Source organism: Micropterus dolomieu, linkage group LG19 (assembly GCF_021292245.1).
Source record: "Micropterus dolomieu isolate WLL.071019.BEF.003 ecotype Adirondacks linkage group LG19, ASM2129224v1, whole genome shotgun sequence".
In the NCBI taxonomy this organism is placed as follows: domain Eukaryota; kingdom Metazoa; phylum Chordata; class Actinopteri; order Centrarchiformes; family Centrarchidae; genus Micropterus; species Micropterus dolomieu.
Window position 1 is genome coordinate 9,728,448 of NC_060168.1, and position 17,502 is coordinate 9,745,949.

The 17,502-nt window shown below is 41.7% G+C and overlaps 1 protein-coding gene across 3 annotated transcripts in view; it reads left to right on the plus strand.

Annotated features, from left to right (window-relative positions):
* Positions 1-15,924, plus strand: part of arhgef9a (Cdc42 guanine nucleotide exchange factor (GEF) 9a) — a 41,645-nt gene extending 25,721 nt beyond the window's left edge. For all 3 annotated transcript variants that reach the window (XM_046031058.1, XM_046031059.1, XM_046031060.1), the window contains 10 exons: positions 1,547-1,726; positions 2,374-2,463; positions 3,624-3,824; positions 5,892-6,071; positions 6,415-6,647; positions 7,707-7,836; positions 8,581-8,712; positions 10,724-10,967; positions 11,374-11,442; positions 13,547-15,924. In XM_046031058.1, the coding sequence (XP_045887014.1) occupies positions 1,547-1,726; positions 2,374-2,463; positions 3,624-3,824; positions 5,892-6,071; positions 6,415-6,647; positions 7,707-7,836; positions 8,581-8,712; positions 10,724-10,967; positions 11,374-11,442; positions 13,547-13,722 (1,635 nt within the window). In that variant the 3' untranslated portion in view covers positions 13,723-15,924. The remainder of the gene's footprint in view (positions 1-1,546; positions 1,727-2,373; positions 2,464-3,623; positions 3,825-5,891; positions 6,072-6,414; positions 6,648-7,706; positions 7,837-8,580; positions 8,713-10,723; positions 10,968-11,373; positions 11,443-13,546) is intronic.
* Positions 15,925-17,502: the final 1,578 nt, after the last annotated feature.

Genomic DNA, 17,502 nt, shown 5'->3' on the forward strand with positions numbered 1-17,502 from the left:
CTGTCTTGATTGGCTTATATCCCCTGTAGCTGTCTCAGTGCGCCATCAGGGAAGTACACTTGTCTACAGGTTGAAGGGGCAGCGTAGCTACAGAGTCTTGGGCGCTTGGATCCTGATGGGGGGTTCGGATGCGTGCAAACAACCAGCTGTTTTTCATGGACATTCTAATACACTGCATCAGCGCATAGGTGGAATAGCATTTTTGTGCTGGAGTGATGAAGTCCATTTTAAAGGTTTTTCCCATCAAGGGATTTATTTTAGAAGAGGCAAAGCAATATTAAAGTACTGCAGGAAAAAGCATAACTAGCTCAATTTTGAAAATAACAGTAGCTAATATGCAAAAGCTTTAGTACAAGTAAAGAACTAATTTATTGTCCGTTCATGCGACATCCCTGTCTCCAGGCCTTTGATTACTCCTTACCTAGAGCCTAAGCAGCTCCTGTCAGGCTTGGTTAGCACTGGCTGCTCTGCCCACAGCCCCAGGGACTGGATGCATGGTTAGCTCTGGATTGGAGAATGCTGCTGAACACTACTTTGGAGTGAAACAATTGGAACAAACAGTTGGAGCTGTGCCATACAGGGGTTTAATTTGTTAAAAGTTAAAAGTGTGGCTGCATGTGTGCCTGTAATGTATGTGTGTTTGTGTATGCTCCAAGGAAACAAAGCTAAGTCCTCAGTGTGATGGATGGTGAGGCTGTCTGGTGGATGGATGATGTCAGACTCAGACTCACATCGTCTGCTGTCTCTTGTCCCTTAAACCTTTAGCCTTTCCAAATGCCCTAAAGGATACTGATCACCTGACCTACGCTTTCCTGACCCTGCAGACTACACCCAATGCATGCACCTAACATATACTCTGCTCATGTACATGCGCACAGTTGTACAATTTAAACATTTATTTTCAGTGTTGTATAATGTCCTCATTATTTATTCACAATGCTAAAATCAATAGAAAAGATATGTTGAGTCATCCTTCCATGTTTTGTCAAAGTGCTGCAGATGAAATAACAAGCCCTGATGACAGCATGAAGGAAGGGAGATTATCCCTTCACATTTGTTTGCTCCTCAGCATTTATATTACATTAACACATGTAATTATTCTAATGTCATAATGGGCCAATTACAGTCCCTGTGTGGAGACTGGTGCTGTGCTTCTGAATGCTGTGTTGTTTCTCCACTAATGGCTCTGCCTTTATTGTGTTGTTGTATTTTGTTGTGTTGTACTGTGGACTGTGTTGGCTATTGTGTTGTTCTATTTGCAATCCCTAAGCAGCCAGTGGGCCCTGGCTTTGAGGGTGTGTATTTGCATCCATTAGTACTCTGAGTGGGTTTAACAACAAGGATTCACACACATCGAGGCTAAAATGAGGCAGAGAATTGAATTACAATCACTTTCAAGTTTAATTTCAATGCTGGTTTTGATCACATGGATCCATACTTATTGGTCTGTGTCTGCAGAACTGTTCATGTTGTTTCCGCAACTGTGGCTTCATGGAATGAGAATAAAGTGTAAGATGTAGCCTGTCTTTCCCTCCGATTTCTCCAGTTGATAAGTGGAGGTTCAATCGTCAACGCTGAGGCGGTATGGGACCATGTGACCATGGCGGACCGGGAGTTGGCGTTTAAGGCCGGTGACGTCATCAAGGTGCTGGACGCCTCCAACAAGGACTGGTGGTGGGGCCAGATTGATGAGGAGGAAGGATGGTTCCCTGCCAGCTTTGTACGGGTGAGTTAGCTGCATCCATGGCTGGCCAGCGACCATAGACACAACACACACCCACACACATACAGAAATGGAGGCACATGAACATATGCACACAAGCTGATAAATACACAGAGGAAGGTGCACATGCACAAGTATACGCTATATACACGAAAGTGTGCACAAAACACACACACATTGAAATGCTTGCTCTACACACACACAGTGAAAAATGCTAGATTTTAATAATGCATAACACTCAAGAGATGAGAGAACAGCTAGCTAAGTGACTTTATCTGGTGTTCAGGGACAGCGAAACAAAGATGCTGATGAGCCCCTTTTTTAGTTTGGCATCACCTTCAACTCCTACCCTTGAAATTTACACTTTACACCATGATTATATAATCTCACCCATATCTGAGTTTATCTAAATCCAGCTTCTAATGCAGCTACTGTATGTAATTCTATACTTTTTACTTATTGAAGGAAGAATTAGCATCCTTGTTGTAGGTGGAGGCTTCCCACAGCAGTGCACCTCCTCCCCAGACACTCCTCATGGCCATTCCCACCTGTCCACCCTTCCATATTCACTCCTGAGAGGGCAGGGCAGACAGGCTGACTGACTGTCAACCAAAAAGTATCTTTCTGTTCTGTCATTCTCTCTCTCCAAGGTGGAACCCCACCCTCCTCAGCCCCAAACAAAACAGGTTTTCTATATCAACCCCATAGCAACTCCACGGTTCCAAAACACCACGTCAAAGGTGCGTTTTCCCAACTTCATCCACCCATCCAGCCTGCCCGCCCACCCGCCCGCTCCAGTCTGTCCACACAACGTACCCTCAACATTACCAAACATTAACGTTCCCATGACTTTTATCACATCATCCTCAACAGGGTCGATAGAAAGGCAGAACTGATGAGTCAAGAGTAAAATTATGTTAAATGTCTTCTTAGTGGCCTATGCTCAAATTCTACAATTGTGTTGATCTAGAATTAGATGGATTCTGGAATAATTATTCCTGTTAACATTCATTGTTAGTTCGATTTTAAATATTGATTATTTTCTCAGCACTCTATTTACTATTGACTCTGACTATTTCTCAGTCTTAACGCTGCGCTGGTAGTTCTCGTCTGCAGTCAGTGCTCTACCACCCGTCACTCTGCTTGTCTGTGGTGCTGCATTTCTCATCGTGTGTTTGGCATTCTACCCGTCGGTTCTTTGATGTTCTCTTGGCAAACTGTGTGTCATCGGGCGCTGGCTGCTGGACATCTGAAACCACGCTCACTTGGCCCTTTCTATGAGCGAGAGTGGAATACACTGTGTATGTGGATCTGTGTGTGAGTGTGTGTGTGTGTGTGTGTGTGTGTGTGTGTGTGTGTGTGTTGATTAGCGCATGCATGTGTGAGGAGATTGTGAGGTTGTGTGCGAGTGTATATGCATGCATATGTGCAGGGGGGAGATTTCTTTGAGTCACACACAGGGCCGAGGTTGGGCATTTCATATCATCTGGGCACCAGTCTCAGAAAGAGGCCTTTTTTAAAACTCTGGAGTGTTTGGCAGTTTGTCCCTCACCTTTCTGACATGCTGGACCAACAGTCTTACTCACTGTCCAAACTACCAGAGACCCTCTAAATGAAGCTCTGTGTGTGTGAGATGTGTGTTTATCTGTGTGATGTGCGTGTGTGAGTGTGTGTGCTGTGTGCATTCATGCTCATGAGGTATGAGTAATACCACCCCTTAATATGACAAAGTTATCTGATGTGAATACAGAAATGTAACTCTTTACTAATACTTTTTTCATCAGATTTATGCAACACTTGCAACACTGAGCCCATTTCATATTCAAGTGAATGTGTGTGTGTGTGTGTGTGTGTGTGTGTGTGTGTGTGTGTGTGTGCGCGCGAATGTATTTGCACTCAGCTGTGGGTGAACCAGGAGGATGGGGGAGCGGAGCCAGCTGAGGGGACCAGCGAAGTGCAGAACGGGCACCTGGACCCGACCAATGACTGCCTGTGTCTGGGCTCGCCCCTCCAGAACCGAGACCAGATGAGAGCTAACGTCATCAATGAGATCATGAGCACAGAGAGACATTACATCAAACACCTCAAGGACATCTGTGAGGTACTAAACACGTGCACACACATATAGTTCCAGGACAGGTAAACGGGAAACAACCGAATTAGCTGAAATGTGTCCCACATTTACACTTTTATTCAAGGCTCTTTTTTTTTCTGTTGATGTCAAGACAGTCCAGAAATAACTGTCTTTTTTGTTACATATGAAAACACAATTTGTTAATTGTACACAGTAGTGTCAGCTGCCACACTTGGAGCGATCTAGTCCAGATTAAATTTGTCATTGTATTATGAATCATGCAAATGTGACAAGCTAAAATCCACACCTAATAAAATTAAGCAAACGCCTTGCTATTTGTGACATTATTAGGATGGCAAGCCTTTTGTGAAGCCACCCCTTTATAATTTTGTCACTCTTATTAAATGTAAATTTTTCACAATTTGTGAATTTTTCCAGCCTAGTATATATACGGGCCTGGTTTAACAAGGCATAGTGTTAGTCCATGGTGTAGTAAAAACATGTACAGTAACATTTCATCTAACATGAAACTGTTTTACCTTTGTGAGCATGACAAAGCTAATAGTGACTGGTCCTCTGTCCATATCTTGATATTAAAATCAAGAAGTCAAAAGGAAGCAGTGTCATGTGATAATTGGTTCAATAAAAACAAATATTTGTGGGAAAGGAAGATAAGTCATGTGAACATGAATTGGCATTAAGATTTCCAGTCATGACCAAGCAGCTACATGATTGTTTTATTTATGATAGAAAACAGACCCTAGTTATAATCACACTTCCATACCTATCTATTTGTTCTACTGCTACAGTAGCAGTAACAATATAACATGCTGTTAGACAGTGCTGTAGTCCATTGCCACTAGTTGTTCGTCCTGCTGGAAAATATAGATACAAATTCACAAAAGTAACAAACAGAACTAGTTAAAATAAGGATGCATTAATTCTATTTTTTAATGTGAAGCAGTTCATTCTTGTTGTTTGTCACCAGCACAGCCACCGCATTGGCTAGTTACACAGCGGTCATATCAGTATACAGAACGATATAACTTTGCATCATGACTTTGGGTGGGCAAGATTTTCTAGTGCAAATTCTTGCTTATCTAATCACCTTTCCTTAATCATCTGTGTGCCCTTTGTCTGTATTCCGGGTGAAGCGTGATGTTTAGAAATAGTTGCAGTAAAGCGCAAATTTCACCTTCTCACCTGTACACTTGGGAGTACACCATGAGAGTACTCAGCACTTTTCAACTTGCCATAACCATGCACAGGCAAGAAGAGTTAATAGCCATCTTTGTTGTGCTTGAAATAAGATTATGGACAAGGTGAGATTTATACTTTGTCATAGCTATTTTCAAACTGTGTGTCACACATAGGTAAAGGTAAAGGATTCAGGAAAGCTGATTAAAAGGGAATACTGCTATGAAATCTCCGTACACATGAGGTCAAAATGTCAATAAGCTGTTCATATTTTCCTGGATCTAAATGGGACACTCCATGACTGTAGTGGCTGTGCTTGTCACTAAGGGGGTATCATAGAAGCTTCTTATCATTATGTAAAATACAAAATATATACACAATATTATATATTATCTTACAAAGATAATCCTTTTCTCAAATCAAGGAAACACGGCTTTAATTTGAATTGTGTTGAACTTGACTTTAAAGAACAAAACAAAAAGCCTTAGCATGTGTTTTTTTTTCAAAGACAACAGAGAGAATTCTGGGTAGTGGAGTGTGAAATAGCAAAAACCTACCTCTTACAGCAAATCTGTTCCCATAGTGCAAAGGCTTCAGGGCATTTAATTAACCACAAGAATTGGACTGACAAATTGGGGCCACAGTTCGACCTATACAAAATTGTTTTTGGCTGTACAGAAGCTTCTGAAGAGTCACAGTTCATTCCGATTCAAATGAATTTTAGTTAAGGAATGACTTAACATGTTTATTACAAAGAATGAACAGAAATAGCCCTGCATCCTTTCCTGTACTATTTTCTGACTCATACCCTTGCAGCCATGTCACAATTCAGGTCCTAGCACTTCAACTGTATCGTCTTTGAAAGTTTCACAGTAGTTGAAACGCATGTTGTTGCAGGGTTACCTGCGCCAGTGCAGGAAGCGCGTGGACATGTTCAATGACGACCAGCTGAAGGTCATCTTTGGGAACATCGAGGACATCTACCGCTTCCAGATGGGCTTTGTTAGAGACTTGGAGAAACAGTACAACACAGAGGAACCCCACCTCTCTGAAATTGGACCGTGCTTTTTAGAACACGTGAGTTTTCTTAAGTATTTTCTTTTTTTAACACACTTTGATAAAAAGAAATGTATGAAGGGGGAAAAAAAGAAAAACGCTGTGCAGGCGAGAGTAGCCATAATTGCTACTAATTTTGTTAGGCCTGATATCTCAAGATCAGAACTTAATTATCTAGTTATCTACCAGTTAAGTTATGGAGTCACCAGCAAACAGTTCAAGATGACAAGATATTTAAGCTTTATTATTGAGAAAACAGCTCTAATAATTTATTCATAATATAATATATAATAATAAAGTTATTGAAAAGAGGATTCGTTACATATTTTCCTCTCTCATCATGGATCTTTCCTTTATTCTATAGCAAGATGGTTTTTGGATCTATTCAGAATACTGTAACAACCACTTGGATGCCTGTATGGAGCTGAGCAAACTGATGAGGGATGGCAGGTACCAGCACTTCTTCGAGGCCTGTCGCCTCCTCCAGCAAATGATTGACATTGCCATAGACGGCTTCTTGCTCACCCCTGTCCAGAAAATCTGCAAATATCCACTGCAGTTGGCTGAGCTTCTCAAATACACTGCGCAGGAGCACAGGTATGGTTCGCTTTAGCCAAGGTCACATTTAATCTGCTGAAAGTGTTGCTGCTTAATGGTAGTTCATTTGTTTCTAAAAAGAATCCGTTACTGATGCATCATTGTGTTCCAGTCGTGTTGTGTTGCAACGCAGCAGTTGCACGTGTTGGGTTTATTCTACCAAAGCGGTGATTATCCATGCATGAACTAAAAAAAAAGTGTTTTGAACTGTTTTACCAGCTTTCTGTGAATGTTTTAAGGAAAACATTTCATCAAGGAATCTCAGTTGTATTGAAAATGACAATTCACAACCATGTCAAATCATTTTCATTTCTATACACGGCCATAGGATTATTGCATAGAACCATGGATATAAATAGATTGTAGATTAAATATGAATTTGGACTTTTGCTGGCACATCTACACGCATCAACATTCTGCGCACACTGCATGCACAGCACAGAAGCACAGTACACAGTATAAACATTTGCAGATGATCTCTCATCACAGCCACATCCGCGAGCATCCAGATGTGCAAACTCATGCGTGTGAGCCCACAGAAACACGGTGTAAGTGATTCAGCGTGTCTCAGCCAGCTCCAGGTCATTCACAAACCACGCGTTCTCAGCCAGAGAGGGACAGGTGCCAGCGAGGCCTGCCAGATCACAGTGTTTGACTGTTAGGAGCTGCAGAGAATCTGCCAGATATAGGTCTGCTCTCTGTCACACACACACAGCACTGTCACATACACACACACGCATTATCTTCCAAAGTGAGGCTTGGATCACATCTAAGCCAGAAGGATAAATCCAGCTCAGTTAGCATAGACGCAGCCAGAGTTAACAGTGAATAGAGAAAGTGGCTGATTAGAATTAAATAGCAGTGTGTTCTTTTGACTGTGTTCCAGCAGACTTGCTGCTAATACTTGAGTTTATAACGCTGGTCCTTTAATAGGCTACTCTGTATCATTCACTACTGCAACACTACATGTCTTTTTTTAAAGACAGGCCGTTTTCTCCAAGAGCTATAACTTTTCCCTTTAACACCCCGGGGGTAATGATGTAAACACTGTGTCCGTAGTGACTATCGATACGTGGCAGCAGCGCTGGCAGTAATGCGGAACGTCACTCAGCAGATCAACGAGAGGAAGAGGAGGCTGGAGAACATCGACAAGATCGCCCAGTGGCAAGCCTCTGTTCTGGACTGGGAGGTATGTTTATGTATAGACTGGAGTAATTACCAAGCTTCTGATGTTGCTATACTGGCAAAATCTGGTCTGATCTGTTTAGTCACAGATTTTGCCTAGGAATGGAAGAACTTACATTTTACTCCATATATCTATCACTAAATGTAGAAAGTTTTACACAAAAGTTAACTTTGGGAAACAATCTAATGTAATGTTTGTGTATGCTTTTAAAATTCCCAGTCGCTCCTTTAATTCCTTAATTGTTTTTTTTGTTTTTTTCAACAAACCAAAACGGACATCTTCTCAGCTTTCTCTTTCATCTGTTGATGCAGCAGAGGGACAGATATCCTGAATTTTAGCCGCTAGTGTGGGCCAAGCTCCAATAATGCTGGATCCTACATTTCCCAGAATGCAATCTGAGTTGCTTTTTTCTTAGACTCCCCCTGTCTGGTTAACAGCCATGTCTTATAAACCCAATGTTCCAGTTTGTAAAGCAGGCTTCCTGTTTTAAAAAAAAAAAGAAGTAATTTTCAAGCCCAAGCTGATGACACAGTTTCTCAGACTTGACAAAGCTCCTTCAGAGCCACAGAAGACTTTATACATCTGTTTTCACAGGCTGAGAACCGCTAACCATGATGAGCAAACTGATCTTTCCTGCATTTGTAAAATTGGTGGAGCTTTTGGCAGTTGCATCAGTTGCATTGTTCTACCTATGAGTGTCTTCTTCATTTATAAATTGCGTATCCATGTTTCTGTGTGTGTGTCTAGGGGGATGATATCTTGGACAGGAGCTCGGAGCTCATCTACACTGGGGAGTTGTCATGGATCTATCAGCCGTATGGACGCAGCCAGCAGCGAGTCTTCTTCCTCTTTGATCACCAGCTGGTGCTCTGTAAGAAGGTAGGCTCTCTCTCTCTCACTCTCTCTCTTTGTTCACTTTGTTCATTTTTTTTTGAAGACATTGCTGGCTGAAAACGAGCTGATAAGATAAAAAAACACACCCTCAGCCTGTGTTCGTAAAAGTTGTGTATCACACGGCTGGTGACGTAGATGCTTGAAGACAATGTGACTTCTCAACCTTACTCGAGAGCTGCAAATAGATTACATAACGCAGCGTGAGACGCGCCAGCTCTCAGTGAAGATGCGTTCAAATCCTCAGCACCTTTCACAAAATGGAGCTGTGACGGTTTGGACTCTAATGCACCAAGGATGTGCTCTCCTGTCAGATGGATGTTCACGCTCGGCTACACTCTACAATACATGCACGCAGAGACACAGACACAAATGCAGACAGACACTTACACACAAACACACACAGGGGCTAAAAAATGCGTCACCACACATAGGCACACGTGTGCACAGAGGAACAGTAATTTCACCATTACACAGACAAACACACTAACAAAGACATATATATATATATACTTTTTTGTGTTTTCCTAGCCTCCACTGTGTCCCCCCCCCCGCCCCATTCTAGCATTGTTAAACATCTCTGACACCAGAAATGAACTCCAGTATTTCTGCCCGTGTATTGACTGTTCTGGTCCACTAAATAAAGTCTGCTTCAAGACTGAACACTAAATTATCAATTCTAGTCTTTGTTCTGCGCATCCTTCTCCAGCATCCTCAGTACAACGTGTGTAATGGCAGCCCTCAGGGTGTGTTAGTCACGTGTTGCATGTAGCCTTCCGTCTTTTTCTCTCATCTCTTCCTTATCAGCACACAGATGCAGATTTGTCTCTCTATGCTGATTAAAAGATGCCTGTTCTTTATTTTTTCTTTGTACCTTCCTTGGCCCTATAGTGTGACTGGATGTTATTTGGCCCTAAGGCAATGGTCACAATAAAGAGTTTTTTATGTGGCCATCTTATTCATGCAAATTATGAAAGTTACGTAGCTTCAGGTTACTTGTGGTTGATGAACCACTGTAGAGCTGGATAGTCGATTGACAGAAAATTTATTTGTCATTCCATCATTTTCAGGTTCATAATTTTATTTAGGGTATGTACCAGAATAGGTTTCCAAGGTTTCATTTTCAAAAAATACCATATTTGGAGCAAGACTTTTCAGAGTTGTAAGTTATAAATTTCTAAGAAATGTATCTTTCATGTATAACGTTTTAACTGTTGTCTTGTAACTGCTTGTGCTGCAGCTCAGTGTGTTTCTCCACCAGTGTTTTTTAAGGTTGTGCCACACTAGCCGCTAGGCGAGTATTGTCATGCAAGTTATATAGTGACGCAGCTAGGTTACGGTAAGTAAAGGCTGGAATACAATCAAGCTGTTTTCAGGTAGTTCAGCAGCAGTATTTTCTGTGGGGTATGGTAACTCCCTTTGGAGTGGGCTTTTTCACTCTGCAAACTCATTACATGTATGAAAAAGATATATAACACAATAAAGGAAAGGGAAAAAGCCAAAAAGCATAATATGACTTCTTTAAATATTTTTTTTAGCAAAATGACAAACATTATCTGATTGCAGCTCCTCAAATGTGAGGATTTGCTTATTTTCTTTGTCTTGTAGTAAACTGAACATGTTTGGATTTTGGATTGCTGTCCAGACGAAACAATCACTCATAAGATATCAACTTGGGCGTCAGGAAATTTGGAATATCTGACATTTTTATTTATTTTTATGTGGCTATTGTAGTTATACTTTTTTACCCAAGTCACACTTTGTCACACATAGTACATTTTGTGATAACAAGTGTCAAGCAGAGGCTTAGATATTTGGCATTCTGCGATGTGTGTGGATGGTGTTTGTATATTTGGGCAGCAGATGGAAAGGGTTGCATAAGACAAACTCAGGTTACCAAGGGAAGGGTGCTTGTTGACACCTCTATGGCTCAGCACACACACACAAACACACACACATGCACCCACATTAACAGACTGCCTCCCCTTCTAATCCCCAGGACCTGATACGCCGGGACATCCTTTACTATAAGGGCCGCATCGACATGGATCGCTACGAGGTGCGGGACGCCATAGACGGGCGTGACGATGACTTCAACGTCAGTGTGAAGAACGCCTTCAAGTTGTGCAACAGAGACAGCGAGGAAATCCACATCTTCCTGGCCAAGAAGCCAGAGGAGAAGATCCGCTGGCTCAGGGCCTTCCACGAGGAGAGGAAGATGGTGCAGGAGGATGAGAAAATCGGTTAGTCACACACCTCTCAGCACCTCCCCATTTGGAAAGCATTAGTTTCATTCACAATGGGCGACGGAGCTTCGGTTACATGTTGTATTTGCTGCAGCAAACTATAAGGGTACTTTTTAGCACAGCAGATGAATACCCTGTGTAATGTACGTAACATTCCAACAATAGTTGCTGTAATGTGAGCATAACAATAAGGCGTTATCTCTGACTCTGGCTGGGTCATGCTCAAAATGTTGTCATGTTAGGACTTTATTGTGACAAGCTAAACCTAAAGGCTAAATGCGTCTCAGCTGTTTTTAAGTCACGCTGAAAGGCAGCTTCTTGTTGCTTATTAGATCATTTTTCACATGCGTTACAGCCCTTGTGCGGAGCATTTGGAAAATATACAATCTTGTTTGTTGTTTAGGTTTCGAGATCTCTGAGTACCAGAAGCGTCAGGCGGCCATGACAGTGAGAAAGGTGACCAAACAGAAAGGTGAGGCAACAAGAAGATATCAGGTGATTTCCCTTTTCTTTTCCTCGCTGGTGTGCTCTGTCTTCTCATCGCTGTTTACTCTACCCTTAACCTGCTCTCTTTTTTTTTTACTTTCTACACCTTTAAACACGCCTACTTTGTTTATGAATGGACCTAGACTATCTGTGTGCTAAGCAAGCTAGAAGCGTCAAGTGGATTCATGTCTTCTCGCTATATCACTTTCATTACGTTGCCTCTGAGTTAAATGTCTGTCAGCCCATACACGAGGATGACTTGATATGAGTTGTAAAGCAGCTGTTAAGCATCAATGAAAAGACAGAGGGCTGTTTGCATGACTTACTGAGTTTAAAGGGCGATACCGGTGTTCATGACATGTGGGTCCTGTGTCACGCTTGTCTTGAAAAAATTTATTACCACAGACAACTGTTTGCATTTTTTCTGTTACTGAGTTAGGGTGGTTGATGGCGCTTATCACTTCCATTTACACCCAGATTGTCGAAGTATACCCTAGAAAAAAATCACCCTTTTTGGATGATGCATACTTCTGATGCGTACAGGTGTAGCTTGTAGTTGATTCATTTTGTTTTATTAGAGCATCTAATTTGGAGAACGAGGAGCCGTTACCTTACATTGTGTAATCTAGCACAATGGAAAAACATGACACCTTGAAGTCAGGAGAAACATCAGGGTAATCATGTTACTTTGTAAAGTTCTGTTTATGTCAAAACACTGTTAATGCTAACAGCTACCAACTATCTCAGTAACAGGAAAACATGTCAAACATGTTATTCATGCTGCTGCTTCCTGACAAAACATCAGACAGAGGACCCACATGTCCAAACTGCTTGTATCATCCTTTAAGATTTAGCCATTTTAGTGCGAGGCTAGATGTTTGTACATTGACCATTACTGATGTTCTTGCTATTGCCAGTTTCATGATAAGCATGACCATCCATTGAAGTATTAATTAACCAATGACCACTGCTCGAATGTTCTCTCTGACATTAGGATCCCTGTAGATGTCTGTCAGAAGTAAATGTTGTGTGTTTCTAAGTGCTGTATGTGTACATGGCTGGCACAAGGTGAAGTACTCTCTTGAATTTCAGATTCATTTATAGATTTCATCTTGAGAAAGAGGGCCATGTTGTATGGACATGGTTTGAAAATGATAAAGGTATATGCATTAGAGTTCTCCTTAGAGCTAGCACAATAAGATGCCATGGCAACTGCTAAGCAGCATTGGGAGGTGTTGTGATTAACGTTGGCATTGGAGCATGCAGTCACTGTCCAATCTGTTTACAAGCATTATCTTGTCTATCCAAGATAAACAGGTTCCACTAAGACAAATAGATAAAACCCTTCTAACTGCTAAAACAGTGTTTGGCTGTAAAGAAAAATACCTTTAATAAAAGACACTGTTCTCATCTTTTCATTTTTTATAAGATGCCATGGCAACTTTTGAATATTTCATCTCCAAATATTGATTGTATCTAATTTTCAATTGCACTAGCATAGTTGTGATGCTTGTAGACTGTAGCTTAATTACTTTGTAGACTGTAGTTATATGCATATTAACAGCTTTCTGTTGGCTCTATTTTTGCCACTCTTGTGTTCTCAAGTGTCGGAAGGTGCTATTCAAACAAATGCGCTGCCAACAAACATGGAAGAACAATGTCCCTTGTCCAAACGCCTGGTTTCATCATTGTATCAGATATAATCTGTTGGTTCTCTTGTTTGCCTGCTACAGACTTTGATTGAATAGCATCTTTAGTCTCCCTTGTGTCATTGCTAGAGCTGAATTCCACGTTTCTCCCAATTCAGCCGTCATCATATGATCATACTGTATCATATCTCAGGTTTAATATGCAGGAATGTGACCACTGAAGGCTCATTTTGTACGTCTACGTGCCTGTTTTCTTTGGACGCATGACTTGATGTTGTGTTGTTGTGTCTGTCCAGATACATTACTGACAATGTTTCCTGTTTGCTATCCACCTCCCTTCTTTTTCTCTTCTGCTTTGTGCCTTGCACTGCCTCCTTGTCCCTCTCCCCTCATACCCCATCCCCTACCCCATTCTTGCTCTTTTTGCACCTGCCTTCCTAGGTGTAAACAGGTGCACGCCCCCCTCATACCCGCCCCCCCAGGACCCCCTCAGTGCGGGGCAGTATGAGGTAACGGAGGACATGGCACAAGGAGAGGTTTTTGAATTCAGTCAATCCAAAAGAGGCCAGGCTCCTTTCTGGCAGAATTTTAGTAGATTAGCTCCATTTAAGAAATAGAGATACACAGACTCTTCTGAAGGACCAGCTATTTTTCTTAGAAGCACTAAACACTGGATGACCATGTCCCATGACGAAGAAAAATACGAAAAAAACACATACACAAGAGACTTCGAGGTAAAGGACCAATGTTAATATAGAGTGTGATTGGAAGCAGCAAGAGGACTGAAGACTTGAGAAATTGAGGAAAAAAAAAACTTACAATTCATATATGTTAGTAACGTTCTTAGTTATCATGCTTCTCCAGCTGAGTCAACTGTCATGAACTCTTTCCCTTCGGATTCTGCATATTCACACCATCTGAATGTCCTGGAGTTACTGAGATTGTTATTTTTATTTCATTTTTAATTCATCATCTGGAAAGTAACCCAAGGCCAAGCTAGGGCCTTCCCCAGTAGTGTGAGTGTATCCAAAAGCTGAGATCTTGCTGTGTTGCTGTGTGAGATTGCTTGTCGCTTTCTTCTGAATGTGAGATTGAATAATAACGTCTGAAGGACCTACGAAGCCAGACCGATCACAGACCAGTTAGATCAGCTCTGCTCCACTGATGTCTGCGTCTGGATCGCCTCATCACTCTCAACGCTCCATGTTCCTCTCGCTAGCTGTTTGCATATAGTAGCCCCTCTCTTCAACAAGTCTGATATTCACAGTGTTTCCCTCACTCTCTCTGCATCCCTCTTCTTGTCCTCCTCATTCTTTCACTCTACCCGCCTGCTCCGCCTCTGTGAGTCAGTAGCTCTCAGGGGGAGAGCTTCATTCTTTTGGAATCCTGCCATTGGCCACGGCGATGATGGGTCAGGGAGCAAATCAATAGTCGAAACATCAATAGAATATTTACATCCGCTCACCAACCACTTTTGACAGGGTATTCATAACCGATTACATTGAGGGGCTGTGGGTTTTGCATTTGACGGAGAGCTCAGATGAAACAGCTGGGAGCAGGAGATAGGCAGGCTAGGGTTCACCTGCGTCGTGTCAGAGCCCCTCCCCACTCTCCCCAGAGACCACCCCTGTAGCACTGTGCTGGCAGCTCACTGGGTGTTTGGAAAGAGCACGCCCTACCTCCAGAAGTCCACTGAGAGCTTAAAGTGAAGTTGATGCATTGGCCGAGGTCCAAAACAATATCTCTTTTTTCACGTCAGCTGTGGGAAAAACAAACAAACAAAAAAAGACTTCTTCAGTTGACTTAATTATTTTATATTTCTCACTTTTTAAAAAGCACACAGCACATCTTCAGTTTGAGTAGGACTTCTTCTCTCATTTGAGTAGGAACGATGCAGACATGCCATGCCACAGTGTGAGAAATTAGAGCTCTAACCAGCACAAGGGGAAATGGTCAACAAAAATGGCAGAAATTATAATTAAACAGGACAACCATATCAGGTGACTGTGAGTCAGGATAGAGTGCGGAAGTGTGAGCCAATACCAAAGGGAGGCGGGAGGGTGAATGTAATCTGTAGCATGTAGGTGTCCTCTGACATATTCATGCATCTCTAAAGACTGCAGCTTCAAACCTTGGCACTGCTCCCCGTCACGCTGTTTTCCAGATCTGATCCTTGCCCTGGCAGTTAGCTTGGCACTGTTAAGTGATTTACAAAAGGACTGTGGCCTGATCCGAATGATTAATCAGCAATGTCCCCAACGCTGCCGTTAGCGAGATCCCGTGCTACTTCAACAGAGTTGTTAGAAAAAGGACGATGTACTGAGGAGAAACTACTGAGGTGTATTCTTTTTTCTACGGTTGGAATGTAAGTAACACATCTGTCCATGGTTTGTGATCATATTTTGACCTCAGATACAGAAGTACATTTTGTGTTGAATTATATCACCTGATGGACAGTACATATACAGTATGACAACTTGTGCAATGTGATATATCATTATATTTCTTCACTATTCACTACAACGTGATATGAAAGAGTTATATATCGTTCTATGTCATTTGTTTGCCTTCTTATAGGGCTTATAACCTATTGGAGAAAAAAAAGACCTTAGAATTGCTTTGTATGTTGTGTAATTTATGTTTTGTTTCAGTAAAGAAAGTTGAGAAATGGGTGAGTTGGCTGCTGGTGTCTGTAGAGATGGCTCCCAGTGAGATTGTTTTGGAAGATAAATCCATGGTCTGGCACAGCAAAAACGATATGGTTCCCAGGCCATGATAACCTCAGGTCCCGTGCAACAACCCCCCCACCCCCACCCCACCCCCCACCCCCCACCCACCAACATACATACAGGCAAACACACAGACACATAATCATGCGCACTCGCTGGCCCGTTCTGCTGCGGAGAAGAGAGATGCTATCTAACAGTGCCTTCCAGCATTCCACTAGTGATTATCTATTCAGTTTCACAGGCAGATTTGAATTAGTCATGTATTTTCCCTTCAGTGTAGGACTTGCATCTCTCTCTCTCTCTCTCTGTTTCTCTGTCTCTCTTTCTCTCATACACACTGGGAATTCCTCATTCCCCAGTGCATGAGATCCACTCGGACAGAAGCTTAGAGGTCAGGCCTTTTCCGTATGAGTAGATACTGTGCTGTCTGACTGAAACACTTAAAACACCTTATTATATTATATCACACATAGCGGTAATTTTATTGCACAAGGAGAAGTTAATTCTGATTTCAGAAGTTTAGAAACTACATAGAGTTCCTTTATTGTTATCTATTTAACATGCTGAAAGATGGTTTCATTTGAATATATAGTAGGAAGCAGATTTTCATTAGTGAAGTTAGGTTGCACATTTCAAACTATATTATTAACAGTGAGTTATGAATCAAAAGAATCATCTATTTTACCTTTTATCAGCTACACACTGTAAATAATGTAAAAAGAACAGATCATATATTTGGATATTGGTATTTTGCGTTGGAGACGAATGTTGTTCCAGTTCTAGCGTGCGGTAGACCTCAGTACCAGGTAAATGCATGCTTGTGGCATCCAATATTTTGCATGAGACTTAAGACAACTCTTAACAGATTGTTTAGTTTCATATAACTCCCAATGGGATTTTTCCACAAAGCGGAACCATCCATTTGTGAACCCATACCATCTCACTAAAGGGAGTTCTTTTCTCTGTCCACCTGTCTCCTGCTCACTACACATCACAGGCCGTAGCTTCTGTTCTTATTTATTGTCAAGTAGAGGGGAACATGTTTCCTCACCGCTGAATCAAAGACTGAACTGTCGATAGGTGAAATGAAAGGCACTGATGCTCTCTTTGCCCAGATACAGTGGGTACTATGAACTGTAACAATCTTTTTGATCTATTTTTTTTTTTTCCTTTTCTTTTACTCCAACCTACACTGTCGTGGTCCAGACTGCCGGTTGTGTTTCTGGAGTGCCATTAACCGCTGAGGCAAAACGGGTATACTTTTTCTATGACAACAGTGAACCAAATAGGAGTTAGCACTGATCATGGGTGTTTGTGTATAGATTTGTAGTAGAGAAGGAGAGCTGAATAAAAGTGAAACCTCCCGGGATGAGCTAAAAATAAACATAATCCTGAAGACACAAACACACACACACACACACACACACACACACAGTGCTTCATTGCAATTCATGTCATGCTCTTGTTTCTACTTAAGAAACGATTCTTTGAAGTACAATGGCTTGACAGGACAAATTAATTCCTCACTTGTATTTATTGAATGCAGTATTAAATAGTACCATTTTGGCCACCTTGTTAAAAGGATGTATATATTGGTTTTATTTTCTTATAAAATGATCATTCTGTCCTCGTACTGAGAGCTGAGAGGACAGCCTTCTGTGCAGTTTA